The following is a 25,031-nucleotide window of genomic DNA, read 5'->3' on the forward strand; positions in this document are numbered from 1 at the left end:
ATACCAATGATTAATTGGTTGATAATGTATGCAGAGCACTGTTCCAAGTGCTTGGGAGTCTCTAATAGAGTTACTGACACGATCCCTGTCCTCAAGAAGCTTACAATCTAGTGGAGAGCTCTTGAGGCAGAGTGGCCTAATGGAAAGAGCGCAGGTCTGGGAATCAAGAGATTTGCCACTGGCTTGCTGTGTGACCTTGGGCATGTCACCTCTCTAGGTCTTAGTTTTCTCACCTGTAAAATGGAGCTACCTGCTCTCCTTGCCACTTAGACTCAGACTGTGAGCCCTGGTTGAGGCAGGTACTGTGTCCAATCTGTTCATCTTGCATCTACCCCAATGCTCAGTGCAGGGCTGGAAAAGCAGAGAAGCAGGGTGGTCTAGTGGCTAGAGCGGGCACCTCGGAGTCAGAGGACCAGGCTTCTAATCCTGGCTCTGCCACTTGCCTATTGTATGACCTTGGGCAAGCCACTCACCTCTTCTGTGCTTCAATTTTCTCATCTGTAAAATGAAGATTTGATACCTTTAATCCCCCTACTTAGAACCTTTTCTCTCCTATATTTAGACAGCGCCTCAGTGGGACAGTGACTGTGTCTGACCCGATTAACATGTGTCTACCCCAGCGCTTCGTACAGTGTTTGGCACATAATAAGTACTTACTACAATAAAAATCCCACTGACAGCTGATTCCTTCTCAACTCCATGACGAATTGGAGATGAGGTTTCTAGCCCTTGAGAAATACTCAGAAGGCTTCCTGAGCTTAAGTCACCAGGAAGGGGTCAGCCAATCCAATCCCCCTGTGTGACCCCTCCCTTTAGGCCTGCAGAAGGGCGGGGAGCGGAAGACCTGGGGCTGAGGAAAGCTCAGGAGGGCGTTAGAGGTTGATGCTGGGTCTCTCTCTGAAGAGAGTATTTGAGGAGTTCCTTTAGGGCAGCCTCGGCCCTGAGCCCCTGCGTGGATCTCCTATTGCGCTGTTCCAGTTAGGCCGAATTAGAAAGGCCGAGACCTAAAGCTATTTCGATGAGCCTGGGAGGGGAAGGGGATGTATGATTCTTCCGTCTTTTCCATCTCTCATTTCCCCACTTCACTGCTAACCCACAAAGAAGGAGCTCCATGTGCATTACGTGGAAACATCACGGGAGGTAGGAGAGTCTGGAGAGCCTTAGGCATGATAATTTCTCGAGCCCTCCTGCTCACTGGCGAGATGGCTTTGTAAGGAAAAACCACAGCACTCAGCCTCTCCGGAATAGTTTTAAAGGCTTCCATCATGATTTGGGGCAATTTAAAGTCATTTGAAAAGGAGAGATTTCCATATGACGGAAAAAGCCGATGCAGCAATGTTCTGAACAACGGAGATTTCTGTGGTGATTCAAAACGCTGTCGCTGTGGGGAGTGATGTAAGCTGGCCCAGCAGGACTTTCTTCAACCTCTTGGAAGGCAGAGGGTCTGGTGCAAACAGCATGGGGTTGGAAGCCAGAGGCCTGGGGTTGGAAGCCAGAGGCTTGGGGTTGGAAGCCAGAGGCTTGGGGTTGGAAGTCAGGAGCCTGGGGTTGGAGGCCAGGAGCCCAGTGTTGGAAGCCAGAAGCCCAGGGTTGGAAGCCAGAAGCCCAGGGTTGGAAGTCAGAAGCCCAGGGTTCTAGCCCCCGGCTCTGCCGCTGTCCTGCCGTGTAACCTTGGGTAAATCACTTAACCTCTCTGGGCCTCCATTTCCTCATCTAAACAATGTCTCTCCCTACCTCAGAGGGATTTTGTGAGGATCAGTTAAGTGAAGTGATAGCGCTTTGGAAAAATGAAAGCGCTACCAAAAACAAGAAGTAATTTAATTTGGGACCTGGTTGCCTTCAATGATCCAGATTCTCCCAGCATCTAAGCACTTTATCGGTTGTACATGTAACTGCTTCAGTCTCTGGTTAATAAATAAAAACAGCAACTTTCTAAGCAGAGACGCTCTCAGGCCCTAGAAGGGTTTAATCAGCTTTTCAGGGACTTTCAATGTTGTAGAACATCTGTCTCAATCGGACCAAATGCCACTTTGTATTCTGGGAAACACCTAGTCTGAAAGTGCTGCACCACTAATTTTTATGATCCTTCTCCTGTTGGAATGTGTACATCTAGCTCTACCCATATTGGCATACCTAGATACTCTGATAAGCAAAAAATCATTTAGTTGAGAATGGAAGAGGAAGAGATCTCTTCACCATTTTGTTGGTTCCTGAGAGATTTGATCATGATGTAACCGTGGAAAAATGCATTACCTCCGTAGTCTGGGGGATTTGTTGCAAACTGAGTTTGCGATCCTTAGTGCTGGCCGAAAATCAAGGGGCTCTGTCTTTGTCCATTACAAGGAAGGACGCAGCTTGCTTTCTCTGCTGGACCAGATGACTCAAGTCTGGGAAGGAACCCATCTCATTTTCAAAGACTGGTGGCTGGAACTAAAGCGTTCGGGTCCTCCAGCTCTGTGCAATATTTCAAGTCTGAATTTCTGTGCTCCTAAGGGCAGATCTTTTGGAAGAGAGACTGCTTCCCCATCCAGTCCAAGAATAGAAAAGCTGTTTTGTTTTATTCGTCCCTACGGTATTTGTTAAGCGTTTACTGTGTGCCAGGCACTGTACGAAGTGCTGGCGTAGATACAAGCTAATAATAATAATAATAATGGCATTTATTAAGCGCTTACTATGTGCAAAGCACTGTTCTAAGCACTGGGGAGGTTACAAGATGGGGAGGTTAATCAGGTTGGACACAGCCCATGTCCCACCTGGTGCTCATAGTATTAATCTCCAGATGAGGTAACTGAGGCCCAGAGAAGCTAAGTGACTTGCCCAAGGTTAGATGGCAGATAAGTGGCGGAGCCAGGATTAGAACTCAGGTCCTTCTAGCTCCCAGTTCTGTGCTCTATCCCTTAGGTCATGCTGCTTCTCTAGCTATTTGTTTAATAGTTATTATCTTTTTATTAGGGTGGCTTGGTACCATTTGAATTCTTTCTGCCCAGAGAGGGGGGAATGATTTGGGAACAATTGTGGATGATGAAGATAGCTTCCTTATTTCCTTGATCTTTCTCTTTCCTTGGCTTTCATCTCAACTCCTGGTAGCCAATGATATGACTTTGGCATTTGTTAAGTGTTGACTATGCACTGGGGTAGGCACAAGATAATCAGGTCAGACACCTCACAGCCTGCGAGGGAGGGAGAACAGATACTGAATCCCCATTTTACAGATGAGGAAACTGAGGTTCAGAGAAGTTGAGTGACTTGTTCAAGGTTACATTACAAGATAGTGGCGGAGGAGTCAGGATTAGAACCCAAGTCTACTGACACTCAGGCTACGTGGCTTCTCAGGCTAGTTTACAGGTAGAATGATAATGATAACAACAACAACAATAATAAATGGTGGTACTTGTTAAGTACTTATTATGAGCTTAAAAGCACTGTTCTAAGAGCTGGGATAAGTTAATTAGTCCCTGTCCCACACGAGGCTCACAGTCTAAGTAGGAGGGAGTAGGACTGAATTCCCATTTTAAAGACGAGGTGAATAAGACATAGAGAAGTGAAGTGACTTGCCCCAGGTCACACAGCGGACAAGTGACGGAGCCGGAATTAGAACCCAGGTCTTCTGATTCCCAGGCCTGTGCTCTTTCCGCTAGTCCACACTGCTCCACCATGGCTCTTCTGCCACTGAGTTATGCTTCTTCATTCAACCTATGGCACATTCATTGGGCAATAGCCTAAGGAAACTCCAGGGATTAGGACAGTGCTCTTCACACAGTAGGCTCTCATTAAATGCTCCTGTTGTGGATGATGATAACGAGAGGAATTTGCCATGCCCCCCGGCATCCAATCAGGTAAATCCCCAATCCATGAGCCAGACCAATGAAACTGGCAAAGTCGGCTGCGGTTTCCAGAGCTTCATTCATCTGCGGGTAGCTACGCACAATGACTAAGCTCCCGAGAAGGCAAGAATGTGTCCAGGTAATTTATTTTTGTTTCTCTTTAAGTGGTGGGGATCAGGGGAAGAGCATGCCTGCTTGTGTGAATCATTTCCTCCACCATCCTGCGGGATATCACTTGGGCAAGAAGGTGCCCTAAAAGATGATGCAAAGTGATGAGAATGCATCTTACTACAATCATGCCCTTGTCTGCGGGCTTGCAGAACGGTTCCTGGCCCAACGCACTGCTGCGGTGGCCCGGACCAATGAGGTTATTGCTGAGTGGTCTAGTGGTCTTCTAGACTGTGAGCCCACTGTCGGGTAGGGACCGTCTCTATATGTTGCCAACTTGTACTTCCCAAGCGCTTAGTACAGTGCTCTACACATAGTAAGTGTTCAATAAATACGATTGAATGAATAGTGGAAACAGCCTGGGCTTGGGAGTCAGAGGACCTGGGTTCTAATCCCAGCTCTGTGATTTGCCTGCTGTGGAACCTAGGGCAAGTCACTGAACTTCTCTGGGCCTCAGTGACTTCATCTGTAACATGGGGATAAAATGCTTTGCACATAGCACGTAATAAATGCTATTATTATTATTATTATTATATCTGTTCTCCCTTCCCCTGAGACTGGGAGCCCCATATGGGATGAGGAATGTGTCTGATCTGTTTATATAATAATAATAATGGAATTTATTAAGCGCTTACTATGTGCAAAGCACTGTTCTAAGCACTGGAGGGGTTACAAGGTGATCAGGTTATCCCACGGGGGGCTCACAGTTTTAATCCCCAATTTACAGATGAGGGAACTGAGGCACAGAGAAGTTAAGTGATTTACCCAAAGTCACACAGCTGACAATTGGCAGAGCCGGAATTTGAACCCATGACCTCTGACTCCGAAGCCTGGGACCTTTCCACTGAGCCATGCTGCTTCTCTATATATTGTATCTACCTCAGCGCTCAGTAAAAATTAAAAGTAAATGATGATATTTTTTAAGCGCTTACCATGTGCTAGGCACCGTACTAAGCGCTAGGGTGGATACAAGAAAATCGGGTTGGACACAGTCCCTGTCCCATGTTCAATCCCTATTTTACGGATGAGGTAACTGAGACCCAGAGACGTGAAGTGACTTGTCCCAGGTCATCAGAGCAGACACGTGGCACAGCCATAATTAAAACCCATGCCCAACTGACTCCCAAGCCCATGCTTTATCCACTCTGCCATGCAGTGCCTGGCACATAGTGCCAAATACCACAATAATGATAACTCTGCTGCTGAAACATTCTAGCAATCACAGTCTCCCTGGAGAGAAATGGCCAACACCACCTCTGGTTGCTACAATTTGGTATCATCGGAGTATATTGTTATTATATTTGAAAAGATCTCAACAGCCTCTAGAATTTTGATCTCCTGCCCTCTTCTCTTCCCTTCCAATCACCAGGCTAGAAATGAGAGTTGTTGAAAGACTTTTCTTCAGAGATGCCACCCAATCTGTCATTCAATCAATTGCATTTATCGAGCTCTTACCGTGTGTTGGGGGGAGCACTGTACTAAGCACTTGTCAGAGTACAAGAGTTCGTAGACATGTCTGCTGCCCAGGCACCTGCTTCCTTCCTCATACGTTGATCATCTGAGAGAAGCAGTGTGGGCTAGTGGAAAGAGCATGGGCCTAGCAGTCAGAAGGACCTGGGTTCTAATCCAGGCTCTGCCACTTGTCTGCTGTGTGACCTTGGGCAAGTCACTCAACTTATCTGGGCCTCAGTTACCTCATCTGTAAAATGTGGGATTAAGACTGTGAGCTCCATGTGGGACATGGACTGTGTCCAAATTTATTAGCTTGGATCTATCCCAGCAGTTAGTACAGTGCCTGGCTAATACCATTTTATATATCTATGTCTATGTCTATATATGGACTCTCTATATACAGAGGTTCCAAATCTTCCTGGAAGAATTGAGCTTGTCTCTGAGCAGCCTCCTGTCCCTTCTAGAAGGACAGTGATACTCACTTCCCAGGCACTGCCAGAGTGGGCCATACAGTGCAGTCATCAAAACAGGCAAGCGCCTTGGGCATTTACAGAGCCGTAGTCATTACTGCACACCTAAGTAAATGAGGCTGCTGTGGATCGTGAGGTAAGGGCTGGGGAAGGCTGGGGATAGCGGATGCGGGATAAGAGCAGGATTGGCTCTGTTGGACCGTGAGTTAAGGGAGATGATTTCCCTCTCTCCAGTTTATGATTTATCAAAGGTCACTCCTAATTAAAAACTCACCTCCAGGCATTAAGGTCCTTGGCTTAGACTGTGGAACTGGTCCTCTAGGGGAGAGTAAGATTCCACAAGGGGCAAAGGCAAGGGCTGTGTACAGGGCTGTGTACTTCGAAAACAAAGCCGGAATCATTTCGGACAGCTCCCCGGGATCCAGTGTGCGCCGGGGTTAGGTTAGATGTCAGTTTTACGGCCTAATCCGGGGGTCAGAAAGCACCCGGAATAAGAAGGATCGGTGAAAATCGAGCGGGTAGGAGTGTAAGCGTGTGTTTATACAGGTGTCTGTATGTGTGCTCAGAGGGTGTGTGTGTGTGCGCGCATATGTGCGTATGTGTGCATAAGCACTTTGGAAGGGTGTTTAGCTCCTATAGATTCTGACCTTAGACTTTAGGAGAATTGAAGCTAAACTAGACACAGAAGTAGGAGGAGATGTGAAGTAACTCATTCATTTTAGGGTGGGGTGGGGGATTGTTGATTGTTTCTATTAAGTGCTGATTTAATAAATGGTGAGCAAGAGTCCGTGTGGGTGCACGAGGGTGGAGTGGGAGGGACTGGAGATCCCCTAGTGACAAAACCTAACCGAAAGCACAGATAGCAGGCAGACTTCCTTGCCAGCCATGACTCATTCATTCAATCGTATTTTTTGAGCGCTTACTGTGTGCAGAGCACTGTACTAAGCGCTTGGGAAGTACAAGTTGGCAACATATAGAGACGGACCCTACCCAACAGCGGGCTCACAGTGACTCATCGGTAGAGGCCTGCTGGCCTGGCTCTGGGAAGCCCAGATTCCTGCCGGAATGTACAGTAATGGGAATATTTAACCTTGTGAAGTTGGAACAAAAGGGAAAGGCAGACGCACACCTACCTCACTGACCTTTCACCTTGTGAATTCCTCACTGGACTATCATCACCGCCGCCTTCCCTCTCCAGCGGGGAGGTGAGAAAGTTCCCACTATCACAGTCTGACTGAGGAAATTGAAGCACGGATAGAAGAAGGTTGACCTCTGACCCTCCAGCCAGGTAGAGATAGGAAGGAACCTCAATGGAGGGATTTTTGCTTCCCAAAGCAATGCGATCGCTCCTTGACCCTGTCACCTCCCCGGCCCCTCTGCTCAAGCTTGGCACGAGGCTTCCCAACCACTGGAGAACGTCTGAGCCATTTCCCCTGTCCTCAGGGAGAAGGCTGACAGAGGTTTCACAGCAGCTGCAGTTCTGCAGAAATTTCTAATGGGTTCCCAGCAGCCAATGCAGTCTAACGAGCTCCAAAAAAAGGAGGTGGTTTCTCCTTTTGGCGGGCCAAATCAATGATGCATCTCATATTCCTGCTGGTAATTCCATCTGGCTGCTTCTCCGCCTTGAAGAAGAAGAATGGGATTGGTGCTACAAAATGAATCCACGTCTCCAGAGAATGAAACTGAAGGATGGAATATCACCTTAAGACGGGCGGGAACTCTACTCCTCGTTAAAGTAACTGGAAGGGCATGAAGCGGCTCAGAGTTTTTCGAAGCCTTCCAAAGGCTGGTGACAGAAAAGGTTGAATCTAAAAAGGAAACATCTGACCTTCCTGCCAACACAAACGGCGATGAAAATTTAGATCCTAGCACCTTGCAGCCAAGTATTTCCTGTTCTCTCACCCTGTCTGCTCCACACTCGCTCTCATTTCTGAAATTGATTTTAAAGAGCAGACGACCACCGCCAAAGAGGGAGAGGATTTATTTATTTTTCAGCACACCGTTCAACTTTCCATTCCTCATTGGGAACACAAGCCAGCTGTGACTTTAGTTAATCTAATAAAACCCCCTCTTCTTTTCAAAGTATAGATTCTCAGGGATGGGAAAAGCTTGAAAAGTCAATTAGTGTGGCCCTCTGTCACCAAATAGAAAATAACCAGATCAGTGTCTGTGGGAGTCTTATAGAGCTTTAGGGGCTCCACAAATCTATCCTGCCACTCGTTCGATTAATCCCCTGCTAACTCCAGTTTTACCACCTCCTCATCCATCTCACCACTCAGGCTTGGCATTTATATGTCATTTTTTTTCAATTTGCGCTTGTCGTTTTTATCGACACAAACACTGGGTCGAGATGATACCGAATGGTTCTGTAGTGGCTCTAATCCTGGCTCCACCCACTTGTCTCTTATGTGACCTTGGGTCAGTTACTTTTAATTTCTCTGTACCTCACTTACCTCATCTGTAAAATGTGAATTAAATCCTCCTCCTTTTGACTTAGACTGTGAACCCCACGTGGGACGGGAACTGTGTCCAACCTGATTATCTCGTATCTACCCCAGAGCTTAATAGAGGAGTTAAAAAAAAATGTGTGATCTGAAAGTGAACCGTTGAACCGGAGGAAGAGAGGAAAGGTATGGAGTCGGGTTCACCCCAAGACCGAGCGCCAAATACCTGCCCAAGTTGGGCTCTGGGTCCCTCCCAGATTAGAAGCGAGAAGAAGGGAGATGTATCAGAAGTGATTCAATCATATTTATTGAGCGTTTACTGTGTGCAGAGCACTGTACTAAGCAATGGGGTGCAGCCCTGGTTACTGAGTCTCTGGTTCTCAAGTTCGAGACTTTCCCAGCTCCACCCACCACAAGAAGGGGGAAGGTTGCAAAGAAAGTCAAGGTGACTCACCTTTTTACTTAGATTGGGACCGCTCAGGCCCCCCATGGACCTCTGAGCCGAAGGTGGAACCTGGTACGCGTCTTGCTCCTGGACGCCGTGACCCGTGGGCACCTGATAAATTCCCTGAGTCTGAAAGGAGGAAGGCGGCACTTGGTAGACTCCATCCTGGAGGTTTGCCTGGGAGTTTGGCACTTGATAGAGTTTCTGCTGGCCAAAGGCGGGATGCACCAATCTGGGGGAGGGCTGGTCGTGATTCGAAGGGCTCTCCTGCACTGGCCCGACCAGAAGCTTGACACGGTTGCCAGGAACGATGCCTTGCCGACCATGCAAGGAGCAGAGCCACCATCCCTCCAGGCCTCCAGTGTTTTGCTCGATCACAGTCAAGATGTCTCCCTTGCGGAAGGCCAGCTCCTCAGCACATTCTGGGACATTGTCGTACAAGGCTCTGGCCATAAGATTCTAGGAGGAATGAGGGAAACAATATAAATACATGCATGGCCCTTTCACAGGTGGAAGTGCTGGCTTCTTTGGAAGAAAACAAAAGTTGGAACAACAGTCTGTAAAGAAAAAATCAAAAAACAAACCCAGTTGATGTCGGTCTCCCCTTGGGATAGCTTGGAAAGCCTTAAAATTTCTTTCTTGGGACAGAGGCATTATGAAAACTTCATTTGCCACTAAGTTCTTCGATTCTATTATTCTAAAGCAAGATTTTGTTCTTCCTTCAAAATAACCGCCTAGAAAACAAAGCTAAAAATGCTTCGGGGTCTTGCGTTCTAATCCCGTTTTCACCTCTTGCTTTCTGTGTGACCTTGTGCAAGTCACTTAACTTCTTTGGGCCTTAATTTCCTCATCTGTAAAACGGGGATTCAATTCATTCATTCATTCAATCGTATTTATTGAGCGCTTACTGTGTGCAGAGCACTGCACTAAGCACTTGGGAAGTACAAGTTGGCAACATATAGAGACGGTCCCTACCCAACAGCGGGCTCACAGTCTAGAAGGGGGAGACAGACAACGAAATAAAATAAATAGAATAGTAAATATGTACAAGTAAAATAAATAGAGTAATAAATCTGTACAAACATATATACAGGTGCTGTGGGGAGGGGAAGGAGGTAGGGCGGGGGGGTGGAGGGGGAGAGGAAGGAGGGGGCTCAGTCTGGGAAGGCCTCCTGGAGGAGGTGATCTCTCAGTAGGGCTTTGAAGGGAGGAAGAGAGCTAGCTTGGGGGATGTGTGGAGGGAGGACATTCCAGGCCAGGGGGAGGACGTGGGCCGGGGGTCGACGGCGGGACAGGCGAGAACGAGGCACAGTGGGGAGGTTAGCGGCAGAGGAGCGGAGGATGCAGGCTGGGCTGTAGAAGGAAAAAAGGGAGGTGAGGTAGGAGGGGCCGAGGTGATGGACAGCCTTTCGTCCCTTCCCATTAGGATTATGTCTGATCTGATTGTATTATCTACCCCAAGGTTCAGCACAATGCTTGGCACATAAGAAGCACTTGCGAATGCCTGAGTGATCATTATTAGTTTTTCAGAATTAGGGTGGTTATCTACGGCTCCACTTAACCACCCTCCATTCAGGGGAGCTAGCAACAATCCTGGCTCTGTGGGCATATAGGACCTTTCTATGCTCTTTCAGTCTCCTACTCACATCTCCCCTGATAGAAGGCAGGTCCATTGTGCCACTTCTGACTTGACTCTCTCCATACACATTTGAAAATCTGTGCCCGGCTCCTTTCAGAGGCCGAATACACTTTCCCCTCTTTGTGCGGAGGCCTGTCTGGCACATTCAGTTCTGAGCAGGAGGCCAAAGCAGGCATTCAGTGGAAAGTAGGCCGTATGTGCTCACATTCTTGGAACCTTTTCAAAGGTTCAGAGGATTTAATTTCTTGGCTCCGGTGAGCTTTCTAAGCACATTGGCAGCCATTATCACATGCCTGCCCCCTTCCCAGGACATGTAGCCAGCAGATACACTTATCAATGCAGTTCTAACTCTTGAAAAACGAAAGGTGGCATCTTAAGTTGTTCTTCTCAAATATCTGGATACAGTAATATTCATTCATTCATTCATTCAATCGTATTTATTGAGCGCTTACTGTGTGCAGAGCACTGAAGTGCGCTTGGGAAGTACAAGTTGGCAACGCATCATCATCATCAATCGTATTTATTGAAAGCTTACTGTGTGCAAAGCACTGTACTAAGCACTTGGAAAGTACAAATTGGTAACATATAGAGACGGTCCCTGCCCAACAGCGGGCTCACAGTCTACAAGTGGGAGACAGCATAGAGACGGTTCCCTACCCAACAATGGGCTCACAGTCTAGAAGGGGGAGACAGACAACAAAACAAAACATATTAACAAAATAAAATAAATATAACTGCAGGGTTGATCATTTATTGAGCAAAGGGTGGAAATTGGCTTACCCTAGCTCACTTACAGAGGCACTGTGTCTACCCTGGACTAGTCTGGTAGCAGGGAAAACACTGTTTACACATTCTGCCTGTTTTCTAATGGCACTAGAGTGCTAAAAAGTAGCAGTTTTGGGCAACGAGGATGTTTTGTACGATTCAGTTCCACAGAGCTGAAGTACATTCATTTGTGTTTGTGGGGAAAAAGGGTGAAGTGATTTGATGCTGCAGTTTCAGAGGAGCAGTCCCAAAATTGGATGCTCTGGTCTCCTGACCAATTTAGGCTTTCTGGTCCACAAAAGAATGGCTGCCTGAACTTCACATGCGTTTCACTCTCAGTTCTAGCATTTTTATCTTCCCGATGGCCCATGCTCACTTAATGCAGCTCAGCCAACAGGAGCAGGAGGGTAGGGAGGGTGATCTACTAGTTCTGGTGGTTGTAATTCTTGAACTGGGCCAGACTGTTCATCCCTGGGGCTTATAGGAGAAATGCAGTTGCCCTCCCCTGTGCTCAGCGCTCCCTCAGCCCCTAGTACCTTCCTTGTTGTTGTTAATGGTATTTGTTACATGCTTACTATGTGCCAGGCACTGTTCTAAATGCTGGGGTAGATACAAGCAAATTGGGTTGGACACAGTCCCTGTCCCATGTAGGGCTCACAGTCTTCACCCCCATTTTACAGATGAGGTAACTGAGGCACAGAGAAGCAAAGTGACTTGCCCAAGGTCACACAGCACACAAGTGACAGGGTGAGGATTAGAGCCCAGGTCCTTCACAGTCCCAGGGCTGTGCTCTATCCACTAGGCCATGTGTCCACCATCACGAGTGGCTTGACCGGTCACACTAACTCCCTCTAGACTCAGAGCTCCTTGTGGGCAGGGAATGTGTCTACCCACACTCTACTGTATGGCCCTTGCCCAGGTGCTTAGTATGGAGCCCTGCACATAGTAAACACTCAATAAATGTCATTGACTGCTGATGCCCTCTAGCCTACAGCTGAATCAAGCTGGCTTAGTGTTAAGAAATTAAGTTAAGCTCCATCCAGAGAAGCAGCGTCGCTCTGTGGAAAGAACACGGGCTTGAGTCAGAGGTCATGGGTTCTAATCCCGGCTCCGTCACTTGTCAGCTGGGTGACTTTGGGCAAGTCACTTAACTTCTCTGAACCTCAGTTCCCTCATCTGTAAAATGGGGATTAAGACTGTGAGCCCCCCGTGGGACAACCTGAGCACCTTGTGTCCCCCCAGTGCTTAGAACAGTGCTTTGCACATAGTAAGCACTTAACAAATGCCATCATTATTATTATTATTATTATTATCCACACTTGGGATGCTGAATGAACCCTTTCAGGATGCTATTTAGTACATATTGGTTCAGTGTTAAAAGTCTGGTCAGCAGCATTCTTGAGGCTGTGGGGAACAACTTCTCGGTAATAATAACAGGAGACTGATTAAAAAGAAGATGTATTCATCCGTGTATATAAAACATCAGCAAGAGAGCTGCGCTGACACAGCAGTGCTGTTGGAGGGAAAGGACAACCACCTATTTAAAATTTGGATTTCACTCTGTGGGCAAATTTTCTGAGAACTCAGTTAAATCTCATTTTACTCAGCAACTTTGAATAATAATAGTAATAATTGTGGTATTTGTTAAATGCTTAGTATGTGCCAATCACTGTACTATGTGCTACAGTAGATACAAAATAATCAGGTCAGACACAGTCCCTGTTCCACCTGGCGCTCACAGTCTAAGGAGGAGAAGAAGTATTTTATCCCTATTTTACAGATGAGGAAACTAAGGCACAGAGAAGTTGAGTGACTTGCTTAAGGTCTCACAATAGTCAAGTGGCGGAGGCAGGATTGGAACCCAGGTCCCCTGATTCCCCTGCCCTTTCCAATAGGCCATGCTGCTTCTCCTAAATCAGTGGTACTTATTAAGCACTTACTGTGGGCAAAACACTGTACTGAGCTCTTGTGAGAGTACAAAAGAGCTGACAGACATGATCCCTTCCTGCAAGGAGCACAGAGTCAAGTGAAGGAGCCTACAGTATTGTGGAGGAGTTTATATCAACCTATAGCAGTTACATTTCCCTTCTGCTTAGAGCACCTTAAAAAACACTCCCATTCTTACCATGAGGAATGGAAAGAGAAATTCCACAGAGCTGCTCAACCCAGGACCTTGGCTCAGTGTTGAGAATGTTTTCTAGGGAGTCGATTTGCTGGTGTTCTATATTTACATGGGGGGAAAAAACCTGAATATCCCTTCATCTCTCCCAAAGTTGGACTGTTCTCCTATTGCGAATGGTCAAGTAGAAAAGCAATTTACAGTGAAAAGCACAGGGGTCCCACACAGCCTTCTAGGGCAGAGAGTTGAGAGCTGGGTAATTAAATGGGCTAAAAGGAGCAAAAAGAGAAATGGAAGACAGTAGAGGGCTGCTGACTACAGAGAAAAATCAGAATAAATAAAGGAAATGCATTTGAAATGCCCTACACTGAACCAAAGCGGTGAACCATGCTCTGATTATTACTGGTAGAAATTCCCATGTGAAAGTTTCTCTGGTGGTTTATTGTCTCTGTCCTAGTAACCTTCTCACCACCTGGGAGCCGGCCTGCTAATGGTTCACGGGCCTGCCACAAATACTTCACTGCAAATACTTTCAGCCCTCCATTGTCAGTGTTAACTGAGGCACCAGCGGGTGAGTTATCCTAATTGGTTGGCCATTATTTCCCAGTAGTCTTCCCAGACGGCTTTTGGAGATTAGCAATTGGAGAGTGGCACTCCAAAAGGCTGTCAGATTCAGGAGACTCTACACCAGCAGGACACCTATTCATGACACAGATGAATATTCTCAGCTAAAGTTGACAGTACCAAGGGTTTACTGGCCAGAATAAGTGATAGGACTGAAAAACAGCAAATTCACCACAGATAATATGCCAAAGTACCCATTTTCAAACAGCCAGCAAGCAATTCACTCACACCGTCCTCCTTGACCTAGAACTAAAATCCCGAAATCCACCAGTTCTCAGTCCTTCCCTACTTCAAAAGCCTTCCCTGAATTCTGCCTCCTCCAACAAGCCCTCCCTGACTAATTAACCGATACCTCAAGTTGCATCAACCCAACCACTGCTTCTAAAACTTAATGTATTCATTTCTATCCATCATCAGCCCTTGTGAATATGTTTTTATGGTATTTAAGTGCTTACTATGTGCAGGCACTGTACTAAGCGCTGGGGTACACATGAGATAATCAGGTGAGACACAGTCCCTGTCCCATACAGGGCTCACAATCTTAATCCCCATTTTACAGAGGTACAGAGAGGTTAAGCGTCTTGCCCGAGGCCACACAGCAGATCAGTGGCAGAGCTGGGATTAGAACCCAGCTCCTCTGACTCCGAGGCCCAGCTCTTTCCACTAGGCCACACTGCATATTCAATTCAATTAGAGAAGAAGCGTGGCTCAGTGGAAAGAGCACGGACTTTGGAGTCAGAGGTCATGGGTTCGAATCCTAGCTCCACCACATATCTGCTGTGTGACCTGGGGCAAGTCACTTAACTTCTCTAAGCCTCAATTACCTCATCTGTAAAATGGGGATTAAGATGGTGAGCCCCACGTGGGACAACCTGATCACCTTTACCCCCCCCAGCCAGCGCTTAGAACAGCGCTTTGCACATTGTAAGCGCTTAACAAATGCCATTATTATATTATTATTATTAATTAAACTTTCAATTGATTTATTCAGATTCCACTTACTTGTAAATATGTTTATGTCTGTCTTCCATGTCTGTTAATCAGTCAATAAATGGTATCTATTAAGTATTTACTGCATGCAGAACACTGTACTAAGCATTTGGGAGGGTGCAATCCAACAAAATTGGTAGGCGTGTTCCCTGCCCATAGTGAGTTTACAGTCTAGAGGGGGCTTACAGTCTTGTTTAGTCAAGTCTCAGTCAATCAATCAATAGTATTTATTGAGCACTGCACTAAGCACTTGGGAAGCCTGGAGTTGTTAGGAACGATCCCCGCTCTCAAGGAGCTTATGATCCTTGTGAGCAAGAACATACCTTGTGTTTTTTGGTGTACTTTCCCAACTGCTCAGTACAGCTCACTGCAGTCAGGAGATGCCCACTAAACACCATTATTATTACGACTTTTACTAACACTCACCATAATGGTATTTATGACTACCCCCTGAAGAGCTGGGATTTCCCTCAAACCTCTCAAAACATTTACCAATGCGAATGAGTTAAGCTTTCCCTGTTAGGAAACGGGGTCAACTGATAAATGAGGACATTGAGAAAGAACCACAAAATGCAATTATCCAAGGTCAAACGGGAGGCAGTTTCTGCCAAGCTTCCCAGTCCTCTGGCCCAGAAAAAAACCAGAGTAACAACAAATAAAGCTTACACTAAAAGTCGAAGTCTGGAGTCTTCTGGAGCTCCAGGTTATTTGGTTGAATAACAAACCGTTCTGGCTGGTTGGAGATCCCACCTCTCCTACACCAAGCCAAAAAAGCTTGATCCTATTGGCTTTGAAAGTGCTCCAGCCTGCAGGAAATGTGTTTGTTTCCTGCTTTCTTCCAGGCACTACATCTCTGGAACCCTTTGGGAGACCAGAGCGGTAAACAAGGCGGGAGACCAGGAAGGGCAGGAATCACCAGCAAACCAAACAAACAAAAAAACCCACTTCAAATCTTCTTTGAAAAGGCTTCCTTTGTTTATTTTTGTAATTTTTGACAGTTTGGACCAGAGGACCCCTCAGTTTGCTTTGTCTAAGATTTTACATTGAAAACCCCACCCACCCATGGCCCCGGAGAACCATGGACTGAGTCTTCAACTTCAGATAGACTGGAGTGCAGAGAAATGAAGCATGCTCGATGATCTGCAGTGATCCATTAAAGGGGGGAACAAAATATACAACAACTATATATGTGCCTCAGTTTCCTCAACTGTAAACTGGGGATTAAACACCAGTTCTCCCTCTTACTTTAACTGCCAGTCCCATTTAGGACAGGGACTGTGTCCAACTTAATTAACTTGTACCCACCCCAGCACTTAGAACAGTGTTTGACACATAGTAAGTGCTTAATATCATAAAAACCCAAAAATCCTTTGGCATTAAGCACTTTCTTGGTGCCAAATACTGTGCTAAAACACACAGGGCTCATGATCTAGGTGGAAGAGAGAGTGGATATCTCATTTCCATTTTACAATTGAGGAAACTGAGGCCCAGAAAAGGTAAGTGACTTGCCAAAGGTCATACTTCAGACCAATGGCAAAGCTGGGATTAAAAAGCCAGTTCTGTCCACTAAGCCTCATGCATGGAGAATTTTCCCCTTTCGCAAGGTGAGTGAAAATCCAGTTCAGCTTCTTAGGAATCCCTGGAACCTCTTCAGCTTGCGGAGAGTTGAAAAGTGGAAGAACTGTCCTAGGGAGGGTCTTCTTTTTGAGAAAATAGCCTCAGTCCCAGCCTAATTCCAAAACAGAATCATTTTGTAAGAGGCAGTGATTGATGGCTGTTTTTATTTGACTGGGGCTATTGATCTCCTTCCAGATTTAAGTGGAGCGATCTACTCCAAGATGGCTTTATTCTTTTGATAACCTCTGATTTCTATCTCAGCTTCTAATATATTTTGAGAGTGGTGTAGGGATGAAAGGTAAATTTAAATTTGGGCTTTCAAGCTAGGTCTATACTAACAAATTATCCAAATGCCCTTTGTCCTGAGTGTTGGTTTGTCCCCAATTATCTGGAAAGTTTGCTATTATAGAAACCCTTTGAGTCAGCCCTTAAAGATGGCATATCAAATAATTGAATGGCAATTAAAAGTGAATTAAAGAAAGTGCCACAAACTTGAATGCACCCAGGAAGTGTTTAGATAAGCCCTCTTAGATTCCCAGCACATATAAGACATGCCATAAAGGCTGCAAGATACCAGTTTGGGACTCATTCACACATAGCCTTTGTCAAAGGGTCGGGAGAAGGGCTAAAGTGCATGCAACACCAACTCAACTTTGTCACAGATAGGTTAGGGCAACAAGACCCGTATACCTAAGAACCCTAGAACACAGGTAATTAATATATGGAGAGGGGCATAGCCACCCTCTTGTCCATAAAAAGAGTCATCCAGGAAATTTGACAGAGAGCTCAGCAGCTTGGAGCAGCTTGGAATCGGCAGTTCTCTAGCATTCCTTTATCTAGATGATAAGCAGGTCAACAAGCAAGCAAACAAACATGGGATAAGGTAACAATGGCAACTCTATATCCAGTTAAATGATTTGTCTAGAGAGGTTTAGCAGTGAAAGGACAAAGCCTTAGAGATGGTTTTTGGAGTGCCCAGCGAGAGCAATAAAACACCAGGATTTTAAAGTCTTCCTTTCAAATGAATTAATCTAGCCATACCCCATCACTAATAATGCCGAAACATTTTGCCCCGGGGAACATAACTTAGAGAATGCCTTAAGAGGCCAGAATTAAGAATGCTTCAGTTAAAAGGCCTTTATCGAGGAAAAGGTTGACCCAGAAAATTTTGGAAGAGATAGGGCAAGGGGGTGGGTCTTAGAATCCTGGTTAACAGGAATATCCTTAAGGCCATTTTCCTGGCACAGAATGAAAGGAAAATACATTGTGAAGGGAAGGCAGTTAAAACATTTTATTCAAACACCCTTGAACAACTAGGATTTAATGCATAACTTGCACTAGATGTGGTGGATAACTTGGATAACTGTTAGCCCGAGTGGTTCAATCAATCAATCAGTCAATCAGTGCTATTCAATCAATCAGTCAATCAGTGCTATTGAGTGTTTACTGTGTGCAGAGCACTGTACATTTGGGACAGTACAGTACAACAAGAGCTTACAGTCTGGTCTAGTTGTTTTTTTTTATGATACTTTACTATAGTCAAGCACTGGGGTAAATGCAAGCTAATCAGGCCAGATACAGGCCTGTTCCCCATGGGGGCTTAACGTCAAGTAATCATCAATCAATCAATCGATGCTATTTATTGAGCACTTACTATGTGAACAGCACTATACTAAGTCCTTGGGAGAGTACAACACAATAGAATTAGCAGACACGTTCCCTGCCCATAATTAACTTACAGGAGGGAGAACAGATATTGAATTCCTACCTTACAATTGAGGAAACTGAGGCACAGAAAAGTTAAGCAGTTTCCCAAGGTCACAAAACAGACAAGTGGAGGAACCGGGATTCGAATTCAGGTGTTCCGATGCCGGGGCAGTGATTTATCCACTAGGCCATGCTGATCTTCAGTTGTTGTCCCGGATGGGAAAAGTAGGAGCAGACTGAACCACGTGAAACAGTGCTCCCTTCCATCCCCCAAACTTTAATAGCTGAAGGAGGCAGGTGGCAGGCAGCAGGAGAGGTAATGGCCACGGTAGCCTATCTCTTCCGATCAACAAACTCTGGGAATGACGTGGGTAAGAATACAGTTGTATTGAGTGTACGTAACCATGAAGCAAACAGGAAAGCCAAGAGGGAAATAGCAACTGACCAACTGAGAAAGATTAAATATAATAGCCTATTTAAAGAGACTTGACATTTTTTAATTAAATCTAGCCAACTATAATGGAGTGTTGGATGACACACCAACATTCAAATCCCACTTCAGAGGGGGGAAAAAAACTGTTTGGTTTCTGCTGTTTGCTTGGTGTCCAAGTTACCACTTTGGATTCAGGAGAAAATACAATACAGCAAGTAGAGTCTGTGTACATTGTGTAGGACATGTGACTCACTGTTTTTTTTTTTTGCTATCAGCATTCATAGAATAACCACAACTGCCAAGGAAACAATCTCTGTTTTTCCAACCAAAGAGAGGTATGACTTAAATTTCCACGACCGTACATGCTCCTCGAAATAGAAATCGAGTAAAGAAAGATTACTTTGCCTCTGCCCCATCAAGTGACGCTAATTTGTCTGGATTTGCTTTCGTCATCAGTTGCGGAAGATTGTGATGACTTGTCTATTACTATCTTTATCTTTCTATTTTTACCTTCCTACAGCCCACGCTTAGGCAGCAATTCAGCCAGTGAATGTGTCCAGTCGTCTAAAGCTAACTTCAGTGCGGGCCTATTCTGGGTGACACCACTCTTTGATCAGGCTAGGCACACACAGTACAAATGCACACTACCCTGAGAGACACTCAAGGAGGAAGGTATATTTGCCAGAGAAATCATGAAATTGGCTGAGTTTCAAGGACTCGCACTTGGATCTGTGATCTTTGGGCATTTGATATTTGCCCTACAGCCCTTACGTATCTATATAGCATATATTATAAATCATTTATTTTTATATTAATGTCTGTCTCCCCCTCTAGACCGTGAGCTCATTTTTCTCCTGGTATTTGTTCAGCACTTCCTACAGGTCAAACACTGGTCTAAGTGCTGGGGTAGATACAAGTTAGGTCGGAGACAGTCCCTGTCCCACATGGGGCTCACAGTCTAAGAAGGAGGAAGAACAGGTATTGAATCCTGATTCTGCAGTTGAGGAAACTGAGGCAGAGAGAGGTTAAGTGACTTACCCAAGGTCACACAGCAGGCCAGTGGCAGAGTCTGGGTCCCCTAGCTCCCAGCCTCAGGCTTTTCTCCTAGACTATGCTGCATGAGAGTCATTTTCAAAAATAATTTTGTTTTATATCATTCATCAATGGAAATAATTACCAGTGATGATTATTATTACCAAAACCCATACTGGAAGATGAACTTTAATACCATGGGAAAATGAAGAGGTAGGATTACCCCGAGTTAAACACCCTTTCCTTCACCCCGACAGGTATGTGTGGTCAGAGAAGCATCCCCTAATTCTCCCATCTCTCCACAGAGAAAACACTTGTTTTGGAGAATGGACTTTACTCGGAGAAGGGAACGAAGCATAAACTGAGGAAGAGGAATCCTGAGAAGCAAGCAGCAAACTGCCCGAGAAATCTGAACCCCCCAGGTAAAAGTGATGGTCGTTTGCTCTGTCTCCTCGAGAATCTGCAATCTAACCTTGCTCGACGTCCAAAAAAGCAACCATTTGACTTCCAGCCAATGCCACCATATTTGACCTTAAAACAGTTCATCAATTCCCTTAGGGTTCAAACTTAAATCTCATATTTCTTTGTATTTGTGTATAATTCCGAGATCTGTTGCCTTACAGTGAGCTCTAAGATCATAACCCAACTGAGAGACCCTTCACAGACCCCTCTGTGGCATGCTGTTGAATAAGAAAATGCTTCTCTCTGGTAGAAGCAGCATGGTCTCGTGGAAGGAGCATGGGTCAGAGTCAGAGGATCTGGGTTTGAATCCCAGCTCTATCACTTGCTAGCTGTGTGACCTTGGGCAAGTCACTTCAGTTCTCTTGGCCTCAATTTCCTCATCTGTAAAATGGGGATTCAGTGCCTGTTCTCTCTCCCTTTTAAACTGTGAGCCCCAAGCGGGACAGGGACTGTGTCTGTTTTATTGTATGTACCCAGAACTTAGTACAGTGCTTCACACGTAGCCATCATTTAACAAATATCACAATTAATTAATTTTAATTGGAGATCTGGGCTAGGCACATGAAAAACTCAAATCAGGCTGTTCTGTGGGGTCTCTTTGATCTTTGACTCATAGTAGAGCAAACCGTCTAAACCACCAAAAGATTCATTTCTGAGTCAGGGAGAGACAACAGCATATGGTGGGAAAGAACAGGGCCCTGAAAACTTGCACTGAGGTTCTTGTTCCGCTCCACCACTGATTAGCAATAGGGGCTTTGGGCATGTCACCTCCTTACCTCTATCTAAGCATCAGTAAAATGGACATAGTAATGCCTGTTTCAGGCTCACTGTGGAGAGGAAAGATTACCACGTGAAGCAGAAGAAAGCCACACTAGAAAAAGGCCTTGTGATTAGTCATTACTACTATGAGCTCATGGAGCCCTAGATCATGAACTGAACTCCTCCCCCAACTAAAACAAAAATCTCCAGAGGAAAGCAAGCATCCAAAATCCTTGGAGCGAAATGATCTCATCAAGTTTCCACCTGCCACACCAAAAAAACAGGCCGCTCTGAGAACCTAACTTCTTTCCCTCAAGCAACAAATACAGTAAGTTGCGCCTGTTATTAAGACCTTAATGAAAGGAGATTCAAAGCTAGCGCTGAAGGCTATGAAGAACTAAATTACTCTACTGGAATGGGGTGTATTTAGCAACTTTAAACGTTACAGCCTGTCTGATCATCATCATGATCAACAAGTTTTGAACCACTGATGTGGTTGCTTTTCAGCAGGCCTGTTTCCTGTCACTATGGATACAACACTGGAGCATTTTTTTGTCCCGTATGTTTTTATTTTCAGTGCCCAAGCCTCCCTGCATCTCAACTCTGGCCACCGAGTTTTACGGCTTGGGAGCAGAGCCCTCTGGATAGTCACAGTCTGTGAACCCAGAGAGAAGGGATGACATTCACTGGGAGGGAATATTTATTCCCAGGACACTGTGGCATTTGACCAAGTCATTGTTTAGGGATGATTCACAAGGGCTGTTCCCACTGAAATTCCAACTTCATAGTGAATGGAGGCGTTTAGGAAAAGGTCCCTGATGGGTTGATTAAATTCTTATCTCGCCTTCCTTTTCAACTTAGCTCTATGAATGAGCCGGAGAAGAAAATCAATAAATAAGGATCTCCGTTTATTACAGGATTATTACAGGATACAAGGGAAGAATGAAACTTTCAAAACCCATAAAACGGCTCTTTCTGTAACTGTACTGCTGTGTTAGCTGCTCTTCCCACTCATTGCCTGGTAAATTTCAGGTCACACCCAGATGTATTAAGAAAAAAGAAACTCCTTAAGAAATTAAGGTCATTTCCCTTCGGCACAATAGAATGAGCAGAAATGGAGATTGCTCTGTAAGAACGGAAGACAATGGGCAGGCTGAACAATTTAAAATCATGAAAAAAAGCTTTATTTATGGATGAGAGTTTTAAATGTGCTGCATGTTTTCTGCTTACTGCTCTTTATTGGGTTATACGTTTGCTACCTGCTTTCGTTAATACGGAGGTTTCATCCAGAAAATCAGTGGAAAAAATGGTAATAACATGGCTATTTCCTTCTCACCTATGCCACTAGTAATAAAAGTGGTACAACCGACTAAGTTCCCGCCCTCAAAGGTTTGCATAACTGGATGAAATTCCTACTGAGAATGTGGGAAGAGAGAAAAGAAGAGAAACCAAAGGTCTTTTTCAAAGGAAAAAGGTCAGTCCCCAAATCCCTCTGGTGATTGAGAAGCATCTGACTGAATTCTATGTGTGCATTTATTGAGCAGTTTGTTCTTAGAGTTGTGAACTGGTCTTTCTGGTTTGGATGGGAAGCAGAAGCCACAGAGTTTCTTCACTTGAAAACTGGAAGTCCAAGAAATTCCATGAGACAGTCTAATTTTGCAAATGTTCACCTGGATTTATACCAGGCATGTTTTGCCTGGGAAATGTCCAAACTGGTCCATCTTTTATGTCTAGACTGAATGCTGTTTTGCTAATCCCGTTAAGATGGACTATGCCGTTATCATTAATGGTGCTTTCTTTAGCAGAAGATACATCTTCCCAAAGAAAGCAGGAAAAGGCCAAACACCCACCTGTTTGTAATGTGGCCAGTAAAAACGTCACATCCTGATCAGGGGCAAGGGTTTCTCCGGTCTTGTCAGTTGGGATGGCTGCTTGGCAGAAGTTCATAGTTCTTATTTACTCCCTGTCTATACCTTAACAACCACAGGGAGAACTCTGGAATGCTTGCAGTAAACAAAATGGTGGGGATTTGGGTTGGCACAGAACAAACAGTCCTTTTACCCATTCTGTGGCAAGCGATTTGCAGTCATTCGTTGTCTAGGATACAAGCAGCTTTTCTCAAGTATTTGGAATTGGAAATATAGTATTTCTTCCCAGTAACAGTATTTTGCTTCGCTTGGCCAACAGGGCCAGCAATTAAGCCTATATGTTACTGCACAGCAGTGCCACAGTCCTGGTAGCAAGCACTGCAAACCAATTTGTGTAGGTTTTTTTGAGCCCCACAAATTACCTAAAAATAGATCACCAAGCCCTCATACTTAACATTTGCATCACTCTATTTGGCTGAAATGAAGTGAGGGGATGGGCATTCCAATTTTGTGGTCTTTTCTCCTCCTTTTTACCTGCTCTGTATCATCAACGATCTGGATTTCCTAGGATTAGGTAATAATAATGATAAATGTATTTTTTGACACTTAATATGTACCCAACACTGCTAAACGCCTGGGCAGGTACAAGATAATCAGATTGGACTCAGCCCCTAGCCCTCATAGGACTCCCAGTTTACTAGGGAGGAGAACGGGAACTCAATCCCCATTTTACAGATGGGGAAAGTGGGGAACAGAGAAGTTAAGTGACTTTTCCAAAGTCACATGGCAAATGGTATAGGTGGGATTAGAACCTAGATCTCCTGACTCTTTTGGGCTAGACACCAAAGTCCTGGGGTGTGTGTGGGGGGGGCGGGTGTGTGTGTGTGTGTGTGTGTGTGTGTGTGTGCACATGCGTGCGTGTGTGTGCGTGTAGAGAGGGAGTGAGAGCGGTGAATTCCAAAGGTGCAAATCTAGCCTTCTGGCGAACAGGCTACCACCTGATCTTTATTAACAGAGAACTGAAAACTTACAGACACTAGAGCATCACTTTAGAAAAGCATACCATTATACTGTCCTGGTATTCTGTACCATATCCTCCATTTAAGACTATCACAGGATACAAATTAGTTTGTACTTGCTAAAATACTGGGTGTCCTACCTTGCATTCAATGAGACCTGCCTAGAGCAGGCCAGCTCAGACAAGTAATCTATGCAGGTTAGAGAATATCATTTAGCTGTGATTGAGTTGGGTAGGGATTAGAGAAAAACAGTGGTCATTTGGGAGGGCAGAGGTGATGAGAAGGAACCTCTTTGGGGATTTCAGGCAAACTGAAGAGGACAGGGAGGAAGCTTTAAAGGCTTTAATGAGATGGGAGGGTAAGGAAGACTCCTCAGGGACAAGCACAGGCTCAAAGGGAAGAGATCACATGATGGAGGCAGTGGGGAAATGACCTACCCACGTGGGATGATCCAGTACAGACCCCTACCCGATCCTAGTTCTGGAACTGATTCCTGCTAAGACCTTAGCACCTATCCTGGTCTAGGTAAAGCAGGCCACTACTCAGGAGCCTGTAGATTTCTCTTCTCAGTCGCAAGCACACACATGTAAGAATGATGGCATTTGTTAAGTTCTTACAATGTGCCAAGCACTGTACTAAGCGCTGGAGTGGATACAAACAAATTGAGTTGGACACAGTCCCTGTCCCATGCGGGGCTCACAGTCTCAATCCCCAATTTACAGGTGTGGTCACTGAGGCCCAGACTCACCCAAGGTCATACAGTAGACGAGTGGTGGGACCGGGATTAGAACCCATGACCTTCCGACTCCTAGGCCTGTGCTCTATCCACTAGGCCATGCTGCTTCTGATAGCAGTACAGCCACTGCTGCACACCCCCATCCTCTCCTACAGCCTCCCCTCAAAATACGCACAGGTATTGATTCCGACCTGAACCTGGCTTCAAATGAGGGGGTGGGAGATTAGGGGCTGGGGTACCAGCCTGGCTGACTTCTGGAGGGCCCAGTGGACAAACAGAGATTGTGGGCAAGGTGTGACCCCTGCTGAACTCAGCATCTTCGGAGTGATATGGCCCTGCAGTAGAGGCAACAGGAGAGGTCAAACTGGAGTGGAGATTATCAGAATGTTTGTCGCAAGGGCCTGGGGAGAAGTGGGTAGGAGAAAACCCGGAGCAAACTAGTACTGAAGGAGCAGAGA

At 45.4% G+C, this 25,031-nt stretch overlaps 1 protein-coding gene across 1 annotated transcript in view; it reads right to left on the reverse strand.

Moving 5' to 3' along the window:
• NEDD9 (neural precursor cell expressed, developmentally down-regulated 9) overlaps positions 1-25,031 on the reverse strand; it is a 49,391-nt gene that overhangs the window by 18,801 nt on the left and 5,559 nt on the right. The window contains exon 2 of the mRNA XM_038771127.1: positions 8,813-9,262. Within this exon, the coding sequence (XP_038627055.1) occupies positions 8,813-9,262 (450 nt within the window). The remainder of the gene's footprint in view (positions 1-8,812; positions 9,263-25,031) is intronic.

This window comes from Tachyglossus aculeatus, chromosome X2, assembly GCF_015852505.1.
Source record: "Tachyglossus aculeatus isolate mTacAcu1 chromosome X2, mTacAcu1.pri, whole genome shotgun sequence".
Classification (NCBI taxonomy): Eukaryota; Metazoa; Chordata; class Mammalia; order Monotremata; family Tachyglossidae; genus Tachyglossus; species Tachyglossus aculeatus.